Genomic DNA, 22,027 nt, shown 5'->3' on the forward strand with positions numbered 1-22,027 from the left:
AGCATTATACTTCTGAGAAATGCAAACAAGAAGGAATATAATGTTGTGTCTAGAGAGCTAGCTTCAGGATAAGGAAAACCTCGATTCACGGCTAGCCTGGGACACCTACTAAGTGTGTAATTCTGAACGAGTCCAGGAAGAACTTCCCTGGATGTTTCCTACTTCAATAAAACCATGGTTCTGGGGCAAACGAATACAGACCATGAATTGTATATTAATGCAAAAGCTGACTTCAGAAACCCAAACATCCAGGCAGGAGTATTTCCTCATTAGGGTAAGTGTACAGTAGGTATAAAAAGGGCTTTCTCTCACATGGAATAAAAGTCTTTCTCTCTTGAGCAAAGAAATTAAGCCCTGGGTAATTAGACAGAGAGCACCTAGCACCGCCTAACCAAAAGCAGAAATCTGTTGTTGCCCAGTTGTATCTGACTTCTCATGACCCCATTTGGCATTTTATTGGAAAAGATACCAGTGGTCAGCTATTTCCTTCCCCAGCTCATTTGACAAATGAGAAAACTGAGACAAACTGGGTTAAGGGATTTGCCCAGGGTCACACAGCTAGTAAGTGACTGAGACTCAATGTGAATTCAGGTTTTCCTAACTCTAAGCCCAGCAGTCTATCCAAGGTGCTGTCTAGTTTCCCAGAAAGGTCAAGATTAAATAAGATAAGATTATAGAAAAGACCATTGGTTTTTAGCAATTGAGAGATCTTAATAACTTTGGAAAAAGCAGGATCATTCGAGTGATAAAGTTAGGAGCCAGATTGTAAGGAGTTGAGAAGTGCATGAAAAGAAAGAAAATGGAGAAAATTATTATAGACAGGTTTTTTTCATTTTCCAATTGAAAATTATTTATATTTTGTTCCTTTCACTTCTTCCAATTAAACAACAACAAAAGAAACCCCTCAAAACAGGTTATGTGCAAAAAAATGTGTGTCTCATCCTGCATTTTATGCCTATCTTCTGTCTGGAAGAAATGGGTCACCTGACTGATTTTTGGTCCTCTAAAAGTATGACTGATCCTTAAATGTATTAGAGTTCTAAATTTATTCAAATATAATAAACAAATTAGGAAAACATGGAAAAAATTACCTATCAGATATATGGATTATAGAAAAAGAGTTCATATCCAAACCAAAGAAAAAGAGGATCACAGTAGGTAAAAATGGATAATTTTGACTACATAAAATTAAGTTTTTGCACAGACAAAATGAATGCAACAAAATTAAAAGGAAAACAGGAAACTTAAGCGGTGGGGGAGGAATTTTTATACAATTTTCTCCAATAAAAGTCTCACTTTTCAGATTATAGGGGATTGAGAAGGAAAAAAAAAGATTCAGGGACAACCAGGTGGTGCCATGGATAGAGCACCAGCCCTTAAGTCAGGAAGACCTGAGTAACCCCAATTGCCTCAGCAAAAAAAAAAAAAAAAAAAAAAAAAATCCATTCCATAATTGATAAATGGTCAAAGTATAAACTAGTAGTTACATAAAAATGCTACGTCACAAATAGAGAATTACAAATTAAACCAACTCTGAGGTGCTGCCTCATAATCATCAAATTGACTAACATGATAGAAAAAGAAATGGCAAATGTTAGAGGGAATGTGGAAAAATAGGGGCACTAATGTATTCTCAGTAGAACTGTGGATTAGTCTAATCATTCTCTAGAACAATTTGAAACTATGTCCAAAGGTTTATAAAATTTAACCCAGCAATACCAGTACTAGCCCAAAGAGATAAAAGAAAAAGGAAAAGGACTTAAGTCTAGGAAAATATAGTAACTCTTTTTGTGGTGGCAAAGAATTGGAAACTAAGGGGATATGCATCAATTAGGGAATGGTTGAACAAATTCTAGTATATTGTAAAGGGATACTGTACTATTGTGTTGTAAGAAATTACAATGGGTATGATTTCAGGAAAACTGGGGAAGACTTATATAAACTTATAGAAAGTGAAACGAACAGAACTAGGAGAACATTGGAGATGTAACAGCAATATGGTAACTATAATCAAATGTGAAAGACATTCTGATCAATACAATGATCCATGATAATTCCAAAGCACTCATAATGAGTCCTCTACCTCCTCTCTCATCAGAGAGAAATGATGAACTCTGAGCACAGATTGAAGCATGTTTTTTCACTTTCTTTTCATTTTCTTGCTTTTTTGTCACATGGCTAATATGAAAATAGTCTTCACATTTCAGGCGGCTGTTCTTCACTATGTTGTCATTGCATAAATTGTTTTCCTGGTTTTGCTCACTTCAGTCATTCTCAGTACATAGAGATATTCTCAGTTTCTTTTGAAACTTGGCTATTTTTCCTAAGAGTTTGTCTGTAAAAGGAAAGAGAGAGACATGAAGGTCAAGTCAGGGTTTTTTTTGGTCTGGGGTTTGTTTTTTTTAAGGACAGGGACACCTAGTTAAGTTTGCAGGCAACAAAAAAAAGAATCAATAGGTAAGTAAGATTAAATATTAAAAAGATGGTGGGGGTTGTTGGGGGGGTGGAGAAAGGAGAATTCTATGGAAGGAGAAAAAGGGGCTAAAATCAAGGGCATAAATTAGTTGATTTTGGCAAAAAGAGCCATATCTTCATCATACATTACAGTAAGAGAAAAGATATTGGGGGGGTGTCTAAAGTTTTAAGATGTAGAATGGCAAAGAAGAGAATAATAGGGTCATTTATTCATTAACAGAGTATTTATTAAATACATATGACACCAGCAACATAAGTACAAAGTTAGAAATAATTTTTACTAGTAAGGAGCTGACATTCATAGTCAATGGTTTCTATTTTTTCATAAAAGATGAACCAGAAGTTTTGGGCTAAGAGGAAAATGAGAGAATTACTTTGTAGTGTTTAAGGAGAGACAGTTTAGAATATTTGCTGATAGGATGAAATAGAAAATCAATTAGGGAGGAGGGAAAGTATTGCCTTGGAGGTAGTACAAGCCCCAGGGAGATCAAATTGAATGAATTTGTAGTGAAGCCCATCAGTGCTGGGCAGCTTCCTACCATGTTCAGCACTAAGGGTGTAAGAATGCAAAAAGGAAGCATGTGTAGCTTTCTTTTTGTCTGGGATTCTTTTTGTCTATTTCTCTTCCTACCTCATTTTCCTAGCTCCTATTCCTTTCTCCTTTCAGATTCCTCTCTTCTCCACCCCCTTAGCCCTCCATACTTTCTCCTCTACTCTTTACTGAAATGAAATAGCATAGTGAAGGCAGAAGCATGGATTCATGGGACTTGGGAATGAGTCAAATCAAACAGAATCTGAGTTTCCCAGAGTTAAAGTAGTATCCTGCTCCAAGATTCACCATAGAAACGACAGAAAAGATAAAAGCAAACCCCAAACCAACCAGCTCATTAGTTGCCTAGTTTCATCCAACCATATTGAATCCCCAAAGAACCCCTCTCTTCCATCCCTGTTTCTCCAGGCTCAATAGCCAACAGAGGCTGGAAAGTTGGGGAGGATAGCAAAGCTGTGCTCTTGGAGAAACTGGCTTTGGGTTTCCATAATAATGTAAGGGAGAAACAAGGTCACAAGTTTTATTCAATTCCCTTTAGACTTTGATATGTTAAGGCTCCTCCCCAACCTGTTCCTTCACTTAATAACACGTGTGTGTGCTTATTAAAATGTCCATCTCATCTGGTGTTCATTTCTTTGATTTTTTTTTAAACTGTCCTCTGATTTCATTTCCTAATCTGATTCATGGTCAAATAGGAAAATAATTTTATCTACTTGATCATTTTTGTTTTGTTTTCTGGATGATTCTGTCCAGTCCTGGGTTCTCTCTTTTTCAGAGAATTTTATTCAAGTTCTTCCGGCTTAACCTATAGTCACTTTCTCTCTTCTGCATCTCTTGAATACTAATGTGATGTCAGGAATGGAGGCAGGGAGATAGCCCTCACCCTGTCCCATGCCTGTCTGGATTCTGCCATCTTTTTGAGGAGGTTGGTGCATGGCCACCCCTTTGTACCATCTCTAGGCTTTCCTTAAAATCTATGCTCTCCAGCTCTGACATAATGCTGCACCAGGGCTACTCTGAGAAAGTGTCCTTATTTTTCATACTCTACCCAAAGCTTTTTAATCCTTTAAAATTTATTTGTTTCTATATCTCATTCTACATTTAATCCTTTAAAACTTATTTGTTCTACATCTCATTCTACTCACAGAGCTAGGCTTTCTGTGTCATCTAAAATAATGAATTAATCTGACCAACAAATTAATCTGTACTAGTATGAAAAGGCTAGAAGAGTAGGCCCCATCCGAGTTTTCCCTCCCTTTGTCTTCCACATGCATTTAAATAGCGACTTTGTCTTTATCTTTGTTGTCTGACCTAGAGAAGTGACTGCAATGAGTATTTGGGGCTGAGGAGGAGAGAGGAGGGGTCTTAGTGGGCAAGTGAAGAAGGTATTTCTTATCAAGTGGTATCCAGCCACCTACTTCATCTAGATTAGAAGGCTGTTTCTGTTCCCAAGCCCCATGCCTTTGAAAGCTGGGGCCATATTGCCTACCAGGGATGTTTGGTGCTTTATAAGCTTTGAGCTCCCTAACATTATGCCTACATTCAAAGATTAGCAGACTGTTCTTCAGAAAGTTTTTGTTTTAGTGAACTGTGGTTTTATTTTGAGAAGAAAATTAGCCTTTTAATCTGGCTCACCTATATGGAGGTCATTAGAATGAAAAATCCAGAGGTATGAAAAACGGAAGCAGACAACTAAGAAGATCAAAACCCTTATGTGACATATCAATAAGAAGCAGCTGACTTTTGTGTCAGACAAACCAGGCAAATATAGGCCTGCTGGCAACCCTAATCCCTACTCCTTATGAGAAGCAAATGTTGTCTGTTCAGGCCAACTGGCAGGATATCTATCATCTGTCCGAAAGCCATGGCCCATGTAGCAAGCCTTAGTAGATAGCAAACAAGCCTCAGAGTCACAAAGTCCTGGACTCAGATCCAATCCCTGACATAGACTAGCTATGTGGCGCTAGGCAAATTATTTTACTCTATCAGTATCACAGTGAAAGTCTTCAGGTTGTAAACTGCAGAGCAGTTCTGCATCAGGAGATGAAATTTCTACAGGGAAGTCCTGTAGAGATAAAGGTTCATATCAAGCCAAACCAATAAATAACAACAAAAACAAAATATTAAAACAGAAAAAAGGAAAGAAACCAAAACCTAACTCAATCCTTTGACAGAAGAGTCTTACAATAAAATTGCTGTCTTGAATGGGGTCTTAGATGTTATCCTTGGACTGAACTATAACTTTTCAAAAAAGATCCCCAAAGCACTTAACCAGTGAATTTCATTACACAGGTGAGGAATTTGTGACCTGCTATTTACCAAAAGTAAATTCAAATTAAGAATGGCATTAAACAACCTCACTTCTTGGTTCTGACTCTCAACATTCAGGAATCCATAAAATATAACCTTCCTTACAGTCACCAAGGAACAATTTATACATTTAGGGAATAGGTGCTATATAAATCTAAAGAGTTATTAATGTACTCATAGTGATTTAAATCCGTGACAAATTATAATTATTAAATATAATATATTGTACATATTATGCACATATGTATTATAATTATTTATTGTGATATATTATATAAATTATTATAATTATAATCAAATATCATAGAAAATTCAAAAAGAAATACAGTGAATAAAAGAACGAATGACAGAGCATTGTGCTATGTGCTGGGAATAAAAACAGCAAGATAGAAATAACTTCTATTCTGCGGGCCCTCACATTCTTCTGGGGAAAACATCCCATTTAGAAGGTTTCAGCAGCAAGTGAGATGGAAGATCCCAAATCCTTAGGACACAATGACAAAGCAGATAACATTTCTTCCGTAGAATGTCTGGGGGCTAGGCTGGAAGCAGAACTGGTGGTCTAGGAGTTTCTATGATTCCTGGGGCCCTTGGGTTCACCTTCTAGTTGGTGGCAACAGCATTTGATGTTGATGATGGCAAGGATGATGGGCCCCTTCTCCATAGTAATTGCTCCTGTCAATTATGGCTACAAAGCCAGGGTTGGAAGCAGTGAGTGGTCTGGAGGGCACAAGTTTCTTGGATTGAGGGCTCAGGAGGTTCTTTCCTCTGGGCCCTGGGGCAGGTGAGATGGTAACAAGGTCTTGATTTACTTGGAATGTGCCATCTCCTGTCTCTCCTTTAGTTTGTTTCATTGAAAACTTGCATAAGGCCTTTTAGTAAGTGACCACTAGGATAGCATATGGGACATCCTAGGGGAAAATGAATCTCTCTACCTCAACACTTTTCCTTCTTGCAGGTCAATAATGAGCGTCTGTATCTACCCCTGAAGCTGAGCCAAGGAAAAATTAACATCTTTTCCTTTGGCTTCCATGTGGTTGTGGAAACTGACTTTGGGCTCAAGGTTGTATATGACTGGAAAACCTTCCTGTCAGTCACTGTGCCTCGGAAAATGCAGAATGGTACATTTGGCTTGTGTGGCCGCTACAATGGGAATCCTGATGATGACCTGGAGATGCCCATGGGCCTGATGGCCTCAAGTGTCAATGAGTTTGGGCAGAGCTGGGTAAAGAGGGACACTTTTTGCCAGGTGGGCTGTGGGGACCGCTGCCCTTCCTGTGCCAAGGTGGAAGGTTTCTCCAAAGTCCAGCAGCTCTGCAGCCTGATCCCTAATCAGAATGCAGGTTTTGCCAAGTGTCACAGCAAAGTCAATCCTAGTTTCTTCTACAAGAACTGCCTCTTTGATTCCTGTATTGATGGGGGAGCTGTGCAGACAGCATGCAGCTGGTTGCAGAACTATGCTAGCACCTGCCAAACTCAAGGAATTGCTGTGACTGGCTGGAGGAACTACACATCTTGCTGTAAGCCCACTCTCTTTCCATTTCCACCTATTCTTCTCTCTTGTTGGGATTGTATTTTGTGGGGCCAGAAGCTATCTCTTTAAGAGTTGAGAGTAAAAACTCTGAAGTGAGAGTATTGGTTCTAACACAGAAAAGCCATAGGAACACAAATTCATAATTCTAAAACCTCCTGGGCCTAGTCATACACAAATAATTTAAGGATAAATTGTGTAACTCCCATCAATTTACATGGGCTAAAGTTATTCTTAAAAAGAGTGGTAAGAGTCTGGGAAGTAGGAGGCTAAGCCTGGCTCAGCCCATTTATTTACTGTGTGATATCAGCAATTAAGCCAGACTAAACCTTAGTTTTCTCATCTATAAAATTTATAATATTTGGATTACCTTTTTCTGCTCTGAAGAATTATAGGCGTTAATGAAGGCACCACAGGCTCAAAACTGGGGAAATGCTATCCTGATTTTCAAAAAGGAGAAGGCAGATAATTACAACTATGAACTACTGATTTTGTCAACTCCTGATAAAATTCCAGAAGGCACTGAAAAAAGAGACAGAAAAGAAATAGAGATTCACCAGGAACAAGTCATTAGGGTAATATTTAAGGTGAATATAGTGGATATCCTCATATCTAAGTCAAATTCTATAGATAGTAATAACTATATCTATAGATAACTATAGCTATCTGTAAGTCAATATAGATACCTATATCTATATCAATAGAGAGAGAGATACTAATAGACAGATATAGATTTATCTACATATATACATATATATGTGGGTATGTATGTGTGTTTGTGTATTTCAGGAATGTATTTGACAAAACTTCAATTCACAACTAGCTAATCATTTGGACCCAGTAAGTGTTGATTAATGAGAGAGGTCCCTACTGAATCTTGGATTCTATTTTTCAGTGACTTGAGAAAAAAATTGTATATTATTTATAATCTGCATTTCACAAACCTTGTTAGGGGACTGGGCTTAAGGTCTGACCATGGACAAGCCACTTAAACCTTCATAAACCTCAATTTCTTCATCAATAATGGGAATAATGTTTATATGATCCACTCACAAAGTTTCTTTGAAGAAGAGTGTTTTGTAAATTTTAAAATTATGCAAAGCATTATGAAAGTCTTGGTGCCATTTAACTAATAAAACTTTGAGCACTAAGAAATTAAAAGCTTAAAATTGCTAAAACTTTTGAGACACTGTATATGAATGAATTATTACTACTGGTGTAGTGGATCAAGGGGCCAGACTATTGGAAACGGGAAAACCCAAGTAGAAGTCCCACCTTTGAAGTTTTGACTAAGCAACTTAGTCTCTCATTGGTCCAGCAAACTGTCTAAAGTTATAATTTACAGGAAAAGATGCCTATATGTATCAGAAAAGAATGTTTCCACATTATGAGTTCCATACCAAATTATTATGGTTATAAAGGTATGAGAAGTCACGATTATTAAATATGGAATTGCCTAGAAGCTAAAAGGATAATTAACTACTCTGGAAGACAAAATTAGCTTCCAGAAGTATCTAATTAAGCAGCAACAGTTGACTCAATCTAGTAAGATGATATTTAATAGAGATAAATGTAAAATCCTATACTTTGTGTTAAAAAAAATCAACTGCACAAGTATAGGATCAGGAAAATGTAATTAGAAGTCAGTTAATTTAAATAAAAAATTAGAATAGTTTTAGTAGTTCAGTAAACTCACAAGCTCAGTATGATAGAAATGTAGCTTCTAGTGTAAGAGAAATAATATTCTGCTGGACTCTGCCTTAGTTAAAATATATCTAAGTATTATGTCCTCTTCTGGCTGCCATATTTAGGAGACCTCTTGACAAACTGGAACTTGTTCAGAGAAGCCACTATGGTGAGGGGATGTAAAACCATGCCATAGGAAGAGCCATCATGGGAACTAGGGATGATTATAGCCTGAAGAGTAGATGTCATAGGTGGGGCAAGATATTGGAAAGGTTGTCATGTTAACTTGTTTACATGACTCCATAGAATGGAACAAAAGTGGTCTATAAACTTCAAAACGCTTTTGAAATGCAAGCTGTTAGTATCAACACTGTCATAAAATGGCCTGATCTGCTTCAGGAAGCGGCCAGTTCTATATAATTAGAGATCTTTGAGCAGAAGAAGCTGGATGATCACTTGGTTGATAGATATATTGTAGCAAGGACTTCTATTCATGGATTTGATGAGGGCCTCTCTCAGAGTTAAAAAAGCCTGAGTTCAAAAGTAGTCTCTGACACATCTTATTCAATCTTCCCCTCAACCCCAAAACACTTTGCAGGATTGTTGGAAATTAAATAACTTACATAGAAGTATTCTGGGGAAAAAAAGCACTACCTAAACAAGATAGTATTATCTACCAGAGTAATTTAGTTATATCTAATGAGGCAAAATGTAAAGAAAGAAATCTTATAACTCCCTCAGTACCTAGCACAATGCATGTATCAGAAATGAACAAGTTTATTTCTAGAAGTTCTAACATATTAAAAAGTTATCTGCTTATACTCATGGGGCCTATCACAGCACTTTTTTTGACACGTTCAAAACCTTATATCACTCCAAACAACATGGTACCCTCCTTATGATCTCACTGTTGTAAGTCAATATCCAGACCCCAATATTACCAGCTTTATCCCTTATGAGAGGCAGACAATTGATTTGTTTGATAGAAACAAACTCAGGAAATATAACAGGTCACCTTTATAACCCAGATTCCTTTGTTATCATCTTACTAAATAAGTTTTCTTTCCCCCAATTGGACACTCTTTATTAACCACCACCAACAGGAACAGCCTCTTAACATATTAAAAGGTTATAGATTGATACTCAATGCATGCAGATGAAAGTACATGATTTAAAAGAGTCCCCAAAGGAATGGGGAAGGGAAAGAAGAGGAAGAGAAGCCAATAAAGCTTTTTTTTGTCATTAATGACCTTGTCTATCTATAGAGGTCCTGTTGTGCAGATCATCTAGAATTTACCTATTATTAGTATATCTTCAAAGCAATTGGGCTCTTCTCATTTAATTTTAATTGAATTAACATTTTTGAAGTACTTATTGTGTAGAGGAAAGATTTGGAGTCAAAGGGCCTTAGTTCGAAGGAAATCAATTCTTTTTTGAATACAATCAATTTTTAAAAATAAATTAAGGTGACAGACTCTTGGTTAAGAACCAGAGATGCTAGATGAAATAACAGTATGGAAATTCAGAGGTCCTGCCCTTGTGGACTTATAGTCTATCACGGGGATAAAATACAGGCAAAGAAAATTGTAATATTACATGAGAAGCACTATTGGAGAGATGCATAACACATATTCTGTGAGGTTCAAAAGGGGAAATTGTTTCCAACTGGGAAAAATGAGGAAGACTTTTTTGAGATGGGTTTAAAGAGCAGTGAAGAAAAGATAGGAAGAACATTCATTCTAAGCAGAGTGCAAGACCATGGAGATAGGAAAGTACTGGGTTTATTCTTCTGTTAGTGTAGTCCAGTTTAATTGACTAAGATTTTAAAAGGCAAAGCAATACCAGATTATGGAAGAGCTTCAATGCCAACTGAAGGTATTTGAATTTTACTGGATCAGTTTTGGAGAACCATTGAAGATCTGAGAGCAGAGATGTGGTATAGTTAGGTCTACACATAACAATCAATGGTATGAAGGATAGCTGGGTAGCAAACGGGAAAGCAGCTAAGGAAAGTCTTTATTTTTCTGAGACTCCATTTCTTCATCTATAAAATGAGAGGTTGAACTAGATGATGTCTATACTTGAATTTGACAAGGTGAGGGATGTTTTGGAAGGAAACAGATGATAGAGATTATGGAGGTGTGATACATAGTATCACTTATACTTAGTAACTGACTCTCCCCTCTTCCATATCTCTCAACCAAAGGTTTCAAATAAGGGAGATGTCGAAATAGATACACCTTTGGTTAATTTGATTAGAAAAGAGAAATAAGAAAACTAAATTACCAGTATCAAAAATGAAAAGAGCAAATTTACCACCAGTGAAGAGGAAATTAAAGGAGCTATTTTATCCAAATGTATGTCAAATATGGGAGCTGGAATGAATGGTGGCAGCAGTAAAAAAAATACTAAGACCAAGAGAATGAGCATGTTTCTGGAAAAGGTAAATGATCACTATCTATGGGGATATTTAGTGCATCCCAGACCAATGAGGTTGGCAAAGTCTGCTAGGGAACATTGATATCATCTAATTCACCCTTCATTTTATAAATGGAGAAACAGAGACTCAGAAAACTTAAAAGATATATCCTAGCTGATTTCCTCTTTGAGGACTTCTCAGTCACAGGAATGAGGTTTCTCCCCTCTGTTTGCAACTTTGTACAATAAATGAATAGAAGAAAGGTGGAATTCTATCCATAGCCTAGGATTCCCTGGTATGAATGTAAGTCCTAGACTCCATGCTGATTCCTTCCCAGTTACAATGCCATTTCTAAGTCCCTCCCCTTTGCTATTGAACCCTTGTCACTTTTTCCGTTCTCTGTCACCTGGCTGACATACATAGGTTTTCATAAGACCTAGAGTTAGAAGGACCATAAAGGCCATCTTATTTTACAGATGAGGAAACTGAAGACCAGGATGATAAAAGATGTTGCCCAAAGTGATATAAGTAGTTAAGTGTCAGTGGTGACATTGGAACCCAGATCTCTACTGAGTCCAAAGTAGTATAATTTCCACCACAATACATTGACAATAAAGAGTCCTTTCAGCCAGCAGCATCTGTTCTAGCTTTGGCTATTCCCCAAATATTTGAAGAAAGTGGGAAGTGGAGGAGGTATGAAACAGAGGCTTTTCCCTGTCCTTTATGTGGCCCAAGAAAGATTCTGACCTGATGTGCTCTGTTCTCTCTTTGAATCCACCAACTAGTGATATGAGCTTGGACCAAAAAATCCTTTCATTTTTCTGAGCCCATTTTATTATCTGTAAAGTGAGTAAACTGAAGCCACTCAATTATATAGTCCCCAGATATTTCAGACACCTTTAGATCCATCCATTGACCTTTTCCTACTGGAAAGTAATCGAAGTGTATTTGAGTCTTAGTTCTTTCATCTTTCATCCAGGATGTCCTTTCAGGTTCTTATCAGATACAAACTTTATAAAATTCAGGCACCATGTATTGGAGAAGACCAAAAACATAAAATATCTCAAGGGCACTAATACAAGCTCACTTTGATTTGGCCAAGATCAATAATGATAGCATAACTCTACAGCTAGCCCTGTGAGGACTTCCAAAGGAAGTTCCTTCTGGGAACCTTTAGTAATTCAGTTTGGGTATAGAAGTTAATAACCAGTGCATTTTAATAATAATAGTTTGTATAACTTTTCACGTTTTTGCAAAGCAGTTTCTCCTATCTAATTTTATTTGGTCATCCCAACTACCTTTAGAGACAGGTGAGATAGGTATTATCCATTTCACAGCTGAGAAAGGTGAGATTAAGAAAGGGTAACTGAATTGTCCACAATCATAAAACTAGTTAATAGAAGAGTTGGGCCAAAAATTAAGGTTTCCTGTTTCCTAGTTCATTATTTTTTTTTCACTATTCAGAGTTGATCTTGCTTCAAAAAGAGAGTTAAAATACTAGCAGGGCATTCAGGATTTGAATTCCAATTACACCAATTACTTAATCAATAAGTATTTATGAACCATTATTGTGCTGGGCACTCTTGAGGAATAGGGGAGGGTTGAATAAAGAAAATGAATAGTGTGGTCCCTATCCTGAAGGAACTTAGACCCTACTTGATGCTCTGAAAAAAATTTAGTTTTGAGTCCAAAAATGGGAACAAAAAGGGCTCTTATTTTCATAGCTCTGGCTTGTGTTCAGGTCATTTTCTCCCAGGTGAGAAGGTCTGTCTTTATGTAGCTAAGGATCTGATGAAGCCAAATTTCAAGGTCTAACTTAGAGTTAGAGCAGCTAAGTGTGTCATGGAACATTTGCACTCAGTATCAAAATTATTGAATCAAGTAAGTCCTGAAAGTACTTATAGTTGACTCAAAGCTATCATTTAATGGTAGGGCTAATAAAAGATACTGAGGGGATGGAAAATAATGCCAAAAAGTAAAGAATTGGCCCAAAGGAAAATGTGAGGTGTGGCCAGAGACATCCCTCTATCAATACTTATTTCAGAAACAAGAGAAAGCAGAGAGAGAAAAAGAGAGATTCAAGACAGATGGGGACGGGGAGGGAGAGAGAGAGAGGGAGGAAGAGAGAGAGAGAGAGAGAGAGAGAGAGAGAGAGAGAGAGAGAGAGAGAGAGAGAAAGGGAGACAGAGAGACAGAGAAAGAGACAGAGAGACAGAGGCACAGAGATAGAGAGAGACAAAGAATATGCCTTTATTACTATTTCACTGTATGTGACTAAAGAAAATGGGAAGATTGCATTGTCTTCCAAAAAACAAGAATAGAAATATTTCCTGAATCTCTTTGTGCTAAAAAGCATTCAACATTCCCTTCTTGACAAATGGTGGAATACTGAGAAAGAGAGCTTAAGTAAGAATCCTCCATTACACTTGAGCCTTATTGGTAGCAAGGGAGAAATACTAGTGTTTTCCAATGATTTCAGCTCTTCTTGTCAATAAGAAAACAATTTATTATCCAATTACCTTTCTCCTCTCTAAAAACCTTTTCAGGTCAGGGGAGAGCAAACCGTGTTTGCCAAGCTAAGGAGGGGAAATTCTTTGAATCACTGACCACTTTTAAGATTGTCACACAGGTCCATTGCTTTTTCTGTCCCATAAATGGAGGGGGGGTCATGGGTTGGAGAGGGATTTAATTTAGTCTTAAAAGGTAGCCAGAGACTTATGGAGAGATTGAGAGTGTGCATATTAGGGAGCTTTGATTTCTACCCCTCAATCCCACCTAAGTGCTTATTGCAGGACTTGTTCCAAGGTCAAGTTCTTTGGAGAATTCTCACTAGCCCTTTTTCTTTCTGGGGAAAGACTTTGCCACTTTAAAACTCTGGGCCTGAATGAATATATGAAAGGCATTTTATTAAACTCTTCATGTGTAAAGCACTTTATTAAATTTTAGGATCCAAATACAAAAAGCAAGACAGTTTCTGCCCCAAAGGAATTTATATTCTAATACTGGAAGACCACACTCATCAGAAAGTGATGACTCAGGGAGGGATGTTTTGGCCTTGGGAGTCATAGGGGTGGTGAATGGAGCAGCAATCGGGTCATTATTTAACATATCCTTTCCAGAAATGATAGTAGTGATTGATTACTGTTCCCAGATTGTGGATTCCACTTGAATTCCTTTTTTGCCCATCCCTTACCCAACAATTTAGGGCAATCAGTTCATCAACAGGCAGTGATTAAGTGACTATTATATACTAGAGACTATGCTAAATATAGCTAAGCAGCTAGGTGGCTCAGGAGGCAGATTGGTGGTTCAATACATAGAGTGCTGGGTCTAGGGTCAATGAAGTCCAGAGTTCAAATTTGACCTTAGATACTAACTGTGTGACACTAGATAAATGATTTAAATTACATTTGCCCTAATCCTCTGGAGAAGAAAAGACAAGTTCCCTCTAGTATATAACCAAGAAAGATCTTACATAACAGAATGACTGAAAACCACAACTATGCTAATACTAAAGTCCCTGCCCTCAAAAAGCTTAGAGTCTAATATGATATATCCAGGAATGTGCTAGTAAATATTTGACAGCTGGATCTCAAAAAACAATGTATGCCCAATACACTTTTAAGTTAATCAGCATTATTTACATTCTCTCTATCACTTTAAGTCTAGACAATAGATAATATTATAAATCATTCCTGATTTGTAGAATTTGCCAATTTCCAAGATATAAATGCTCACAGAAAATAATCATCTCTGTGTACAAGTTGGCTCCAGTACACCCCTGGCATATATTATTTGGTAGTATATTAGGGTGTTTTAGGTGTTCAAAGTACACAGAGTCAATAGTAGTCAAAGAAGCCTTTCTGGAGGAGATGGAAATTGAAATATGCCTTCAAACTGGGAAGCATTTGGAGAGGGTACTGACAGAGAAAAAAAACTGAATGAAGACATAAAAGTGTGAATGAGCATGGTTATATAGCAAAGAGTGAAGAGACCTTCCTAAATGGAGTAGAAAGTGATTGTTGATGAGGAGTAGAATGTGATTGTTGATGAGGAGTAGAATGTGATTGTTGATGAGTAATGGGATATAATGTGGTAGGGCCTGGATGAGGACAAATTACAGAGCAACTCAAAAGCCAGGGAGAGAAGGGAATTACATGTATGAAAATGAATCACCAATTTACTTTCCTTTATCTGTCCTTTGATTTAAATCCTCCTAGGTCTGTGAAGTCTTCTCCTTGGTAGAGAGGGACCCAATTAATTGACAGACAGGACAATACTGGCCCCATCCATTCCTGTATGTCTCCCTCATATAGTCCCCAAACAAGTGAAAAACATGACTTCTTTCCTGGCCCACCTTTCCTTGAGCAAGACCACTTTTCTTAAAAATTCTTTCAGCTGTCACCTGCCCTCCAAACAGCCATTACGAGAGTTGTGTGAGTGTCTGTCAGCCCCGATGTGCTGCTATCCGCCTGAAAAGTGACTGTAATCATTACTGCGTGGAGGGCTGTCAATGCGATGCTGGGTACGTCCTAAATGGAAAGAGCTGCATCCTGCCTCACAGCTGTGGCTGTTACTCAGACGGCAAATACTATGAGGTATGGGAGATGGGTCCTTTGTTTTCCTCTTTCCTTATTCGTATTTCATTCTATCTGCAAAGAGGTTGGTCAATATTTGCTAATCTCTTGTTACTGCTTTACTTTTGCATGGAGGAGAATTTGAAACAGAAAGGGTCAGTGACTTCTTGAGGGCCAGATTTACAAGTATTTTGGTTTCCATTTTCCTTTGGACTCCAGGAGACCCTGCTACTACCCTATCCTCCACAATCTTATTCTTTGGCTGCTTGGCTTCTCTCTGAATCCTGATTTCCTTTCAACCATGAATCTTCATTGAAAACTCCTGACATGAGTATGGATTGAAAATATGGTGACCATGAATCTGTCATTTACAGCTCTTTTATCTGTGTATATTTCTAACCTGAAAATATAGAGCCTTGAGTTGCGTGGAGGGATAGGGAGAAGGATTGTCTTTTTCTTAATCAGTATAGAGTTCATGTGAGAATGAACAGAGACTAGGAGTTCTGCCTTATATTCTTCCAGTTTGGGGTTTCCTTTTTCCTGTCTGGAGAACCCTGGACTTTTGGGTACCATGAAGAATCTTGCCATTAGTTCTCTTTGAGAATAAAGGGTCAACAACAACGCGTATGTACACGTACACACACACACATATCTCCAAGCTTCCGATAATTGTAAATTGTTGACAAGTACTGGAGATTGTACTAAGAACAAAATAAAGGGAGAGATTCAAGAGTGTGCTAGAGCTCAAACCAGCTCTAGAAAACAAATTGTTAAATTCTCATTGTGATCATTTACAACTCAGAAACCAAAAAAACTATCAAACAAGATTTGAGTTATTGTTTTGATTGTCTTGACTAAATAAAGTGATGGGAAAATATTGATAATGTAGATTAAACTTTTTAAAAAAATGTATTGTGGGAACATCTTTAAGAGAGCCAATTATTAAACATTTACCAGCATATGACTGAGGAAAGGAATAATTTTAAAACATGGTTTCTTTCCCTCCAGTACTTGTAGTCTACTTATGGGACAGGGAAAATACAATTAAAGTGATAGAACAGTTACCAAAAAGCCTTTTACCAAATGCAAAATAATACATTGCAGAGCCTCAGGTGGATAGGATTGATCCAAGGAGGCCTTTTGGGAAAGGAGATTTTTATCTATTTCTTGAAAGAGTTGATGTATGTGCATTGTCAAAAGGGTGAGAATAATAACATATTTAATTTTCAAACAACCTGATGAATAGATCACTGGGCTAGGAATGGAGATTACAGTCTTCTAAAAGAAGTTTTGCCACATAAGATCACTTATCCTCTCTCTGCTTCAATTTTGTTGTTGTTGTTCAATCATGTCTGACTCTTTATGATGCCATTTGGGATTTTTCTAGCAAAGATACTAGAATGATTTGCCATTTCCTTCTCTCAGATAATTTTTTACAGATAAAGAAACTGAGGCAAGCTGGGTTAAGAGACTTGCCCAGAGACACAAAGGTAGTAAGTGTCCGAAACTGTTTTTAAACTTAGGTTCTCCTGACTCTAAAGCCTGACACTCTAACCACTGTACTACTTCATTGCCCTGCGCTTCAATTAATACAGCTTTAAATGGAGATAACTTATTTGCCTCTTTCTATCTCACAGGGATATTCTTTATTTCCTCTATAAGATCCTAAAAATATAATTAAATAATCTGATGAATATCAATCAGTCAAAAGACATTCATTAAGACTTACTATGTGCCAGGCACTGTGTTAACTGCTGGGGCTCCTAAGAAAGTCAAAGCATGCTCTCTGACATTCCAGTGACATGCAAACAATTATGCATATCCGCGATAGGTGCATAGAGTGGAAGTGGGAGGCAATCTCAGAGGAAAGGCACTAGCATTAAGTGGGGTTAGGAAAGGGCCTCAAGGTATTAATAAAGCATTATATAATTACCACTAAGTATTAGACAATAAGAAACATATTAATGTAATAACCAATATTAATATACTTTATTTCATTCCCATGCTCAACTTCAATAACCTAAATAATCCATGTCTATTTTCATAATCCAAACTGCAAGGGAAGTAGTTTACAAACTACATATGTGCATGCAAGCACACATGTTCACACATATACATACACAGGCTAAAAACATTTCAGGCCATTAGCTCTTAGTGTAATCTCCTGGCTGTCCTTGTCATGTGCAATTAGGGCAAAAAGAGCTATATCAGGGCCAATCACTTTACTATGAGGCTAGTTTTATGATCAAGCTCTCCTGCAGGATGAGTTATTTACCCTTGATCCTATCCACCCAAGTGAGGTAATTTTTCTCCTTCCACCAATGTAATGTCTAACTTCTTATCAGAGAGAAGCCAGACCATCCACTCAATTATTCCATAAATCTGATAAGAGAAATGAAGTCGATTTGTGAGGTTGCCAGCACCCAGAATATTTTATAGCACTGGAGACAGAAAAGAGGTGGTTCCGGGAACCATTCTCTTTTTCTGGATAAAATGATCAACATGGAGTGTCTTGAGCTGTGAACAATTCCCTAAAAGATCTTTTCAGTCATCTATCTCTTTATTTAAGCAGTAGCAGTCTCCTCGTATCCAGGGCTTTGAAAAGGCCACTGGTTTAAGCAGAGAATTGCAAAATGGCCAAGGAGGGAAATCTTCTTAGCCTACAGCCATCTCTCCTTGGTGGAACTGCTTTGGGGTCAATTTGATTTAATATTTATTGAGTGCCTGCTGAGTTATAGAGCATCACATGAGATGAGATTTTCTGCTTACCTATTCTACGCTAAGGCAGAGATAAGTAATTTTCAGCATCCCTCATGAACTCTTGGATCCTATATAAAAGTGCAAGTGTTGGTTGATTATCGAATTATAAATTTAAATTTCCACATCATGGTTTGTAAGACGATTTTGGAGAGGGTGTGTGAATTGCTTTGAGTTTCTCTCCTTAAAGGAAGTGAAGGGTTATTCTTTAGATGAGTGAAACTAGAAGTTCTAAGTCCATAGAGTATGAGAGGATAAATCAGTTTTCTTTGAAGATGGAGGTACTTCATCTGGACCCAAGAAAGAACTTCCAGTTTTCTTGGGAGTCAAAATAATGGTATTGCTTTCTTTGGCATCTTTAATAATAGAACAGACACCCATCTGTCTGGGACAAATTTGGGTTTAGTCCTGGGAGAGAGACCAGATGTTATCAGAAGCTGTTCTTTGCAAAAGGTCTCAGTACAAATGTTTGTCCTGTTCAGTCAGTCGGCTCTTGTGACAATTCTGTATTTAAGTTGATTGTAATGCTGGACACATTCCACCTTCCAGTTTTCTGCCTTTTTGTTGGCTGTCCCTCATGCTTGGAATGCTCTCTCACCACCTCTATTCCATGGCTTCCCTGAATTCTCTCAGACTTAGCTCAGATTCCACCTTTTTCAAGGGGACTTTTCAAGTCTCTTCCCATTTTCAATAACCTTTCCCTCACCACCAAGGCCTTTCTCTTGAGATCACTTCCAAGGCCTTTCTCTTGAGATCACTTCCCACTAATACTATATATATCTTGTATGTACATTTCTGTTCATTATGTCCCCATTCGAATGTGAGCTCCTTGGGGGAAGCACTTTGTGGTTTTGCTTTTTATTATTATTAATATTATGGTCATTGGGCATTCCTAATTCTTGGCACAGTACTTGGCACATAGTAAGCATTTTTTAAAAATGCTTCTGGAAAAACTGACAAATAGGGAAGAAGTTCTGAATTCTTGGCTTAAAAAAAAAGGCATGTTCAACCTCAGCAACGTGGCCCTCAATCTGTTTACAATTCACATAATAAATGACTTCCAAGAAGTCACCCTTTGCTTCTTTGTCACAACCCTCCTTTTCCCCTAATGTTCCAAGCCTCCTTTTTGTTAAAATAGGCTGACTCAGGCTGGCAAAATGACCGTTGGGGGAGGATCTCAGTGCTCCAGATGCCAGCCAGCTCATGCCCTGGCTTATCCTTTCCCCTCTCTTCCAGCCCAAGCAGCTGTTCTGGAATAGCGATTGCACCCGCAGATGCCGCTGTTTCCGGCGCAACCTCATTCAATGCGACCCTCGGCAGTGCAAGTCGGACGAAGAATGTGCCCTCCGGAACGGAGTCCGGGGGTGCTTCAGCACCAAGACTTCCTACTGCATTGCAGCGGGCGGTGGCGTCTTTCGCACCTTTGATGGCGCTTTCCTCCGCTTCCCTGCCAACTGTGCCTTTGTCCTCTCTACCATCTGCCAGAAACTACCTGATATCTCATTTCAGCTCATCATCAACTTTGACAAGTGGTCCTCCCCCAACCTTACCATCATTTCTCCTGTCTACTTCTACATCAATGAAGAACAGATCCTGATCAATGACCGGAATACTGTCAAGGTACCACCACACTGAATGCTAGAACTTTTATTTGTAAGGTCTGTTTGCCCAACAATCATATGTGATAAGTAGACACATTTTATTTAACAGTACATTTTATCTGGCATGGAATATTCTGATTAAACTGATGGTTAAATTGAAAAAGCATGGCTACATAGAGCAGTGGGTGTCAAATCTTGATTTCACTGATGTAGGGAAATGGAGATACAAAGATAGTAGTCTAAGGGGGTGACTAGATATACATGTATCAAAGGCAGTACTTGAACCAAGACCACAAGACCAGCCCTCCAGAGCACCTGTTTCAATTGACTAACTGCCTGTATGCTTGTTAGACTTTTGAATTGGATGTCATATAGATATCCCCAAGTCAGCATGTACAAAACAGCCATAGGTTCTTTTCCCCTAAATCATTCTTCTCCCAAGATTCTCTCTTACTGTCAAAGGCTTCATCACTGTCCCACTCACACAGATTCACAACCTTTGTGTCATCCTTGCCTCAACCCTCACACTTTCTCCATCTATCCAATTTGCTATAGTTGTATTATTTTTATATCTTCACAACATTTCTCATATATGTCTCCTCTCCACTCATTCAGATGGTGCCTTTATGCCTGCCTCATCATCTCACTTCTGGGTGGTTTCCCTTCCTCAAGTCTCACCCCACTCCATTACATCCTCTACTCAGCCACCAGAATGCTTTTCCTAAATTGCAAGCCTGATCACCTCAGTGATCCCTTGAATCTCTAGGGTCATGTGTAAAATCTGTTTGGCATTTCTCAATCTTTTCTCTTACTATTTTACTAGTCTTCTTTGTTCCTTTTTCTTATATTGCAATGGACATAGCTGAATTTATCTTTGCTGTCTCAGAGGACACTTAAGGAGCTTATCGTACTTCCAGGTAATCCTTATGGCCATTACTTATTTTATTGTAGATGTGCCAGGTACTGGTTGGTTAATAAAAGGTTCTAGTTTATTGAAGAGTTGACAATTCAATTAATACAATAAATTTATTTCACACAATTTCCTAATCTGAGAACATTTTTATGAGTCTTGAAAATTAGCATTGGTATGGACCATGTGTCCCATTACCTTCCCTTCCTTTTTTTTCTGCCCCTAAGCAAGAGGATCCCCTCAGAGAAAGCATATGTCTAAACATTAAAACAAAAAGCGAAGCAAAAAATTTACAAAAAACAAAACTGATCCATTACCAGGGACCTCCATAAAAATCAAATCAAATGAACCGGCAGAAGAAGCAAACCAATGTAGATTTCTTAGACCTGCTGCCTGAATTCATTAAAGCCTTGGTTTATGCATGTAAACAAATTTTGATCCTCTAAAATAAACTGCTTTAGAACTTTAGACTCCCACCAGGTCCAAATCTCAATTAGCTTCAACTGGATGATCCATTTTGTTGAATTATCCTCAGAAACCCAGAGCTTTCCTCAGTCAAATCTTGATAGTCAAGCTGAGCTGGTGGAGGGAGGAAGCTGAGCAGAGAAGATTAGAGTGTGTTTGTATGTTCCCTGGTCTATATTTCAAAGCCAAACATAAATGATTTGGGAATTATAGGTTATTATGCATGGCTGCTTTCCTCTATTGGCACAGATAGTCAGGCGTTGAATGTATCTTGATTTTAAGAATGATCAAATAGCTCACAATCAAACATAAGGCTTTACACTGTCAGTGTTTTGCAAAAGCCTGATAGGAACAGTCAGAATTTCAGTGTTCGTTTTTAATTTTATTGCAAGTTACAGAGCTTTCTGACAGTCCCACTTCTTTCTATTCTCTGATCGATGTCAACATAAACACAGTCCAGTGTGCAAAAACTAGAGAGGAAAACTGATTATCTAAGACAGCAAAACTGACAATGCTGGTTAAATCACATAGTGTTGAATGGAACACCCCAAGCCAACCAAAACTGCAACAACAAAAAAAATCATAGTTTAAAAAAATGTTTTTGTTGTTAAGGCTCTGTAGTGTTACTAACAACCCAGAAAAACAATTTATTTTGTAAGTACAGTAAAACCTTGTTATGCTATTTCCCAAGGGCTAAGGAAAAAAGAATATTATAAGCAGAAGAATGACTAGTGTAGGAAATACTA

General features: G+C 37.9%; 1 protein-coding gene across 1 annotated transcript in view; it reads left to right on the forward strand.

Moving 5' to 3' along the window:
* TECTA (tectorin alpha) overlaps positions 1 to 22,027 on the forward strand; it is a 77,102-nt gene that overhangs the window by 36,215 nt on the left and 18,860 nt on the right. The window contains exons 11-13 of the mRNA XM_031960170.1: positions 6,294 to 6,855; positions 15,370 to 15,569; positions 19,542 to 19,925. Coding sequence (XP_031816030.1) covers positions 6,294 to 6,855; positions 15,370 to 15,569; positions 19,542 to 19,925 — 1,146 coding nt within the window. The remainder of the gene's footprint in view (positions 1 to 6,293; positions 6,856 to 15,369; positions 15,570 to 19,541; positions 19,926 to 22,027) is intronic.

Source organism: Sarcophilus harrisii, chromosome 3, assembly GCF_902635505.1.
Source record: "Sarcophilus harrisii chromosome 3, mSarHar1.11, whole genome shotgun sequence".
NCBI classification, from domain to species: domain Eukaryota; kingdom Metazoa; phylum Chordata; class Mammalia; order Dasyuromorphia; family Dasyuridae; genus Sarcophilus; species Sarcophilus harrisii.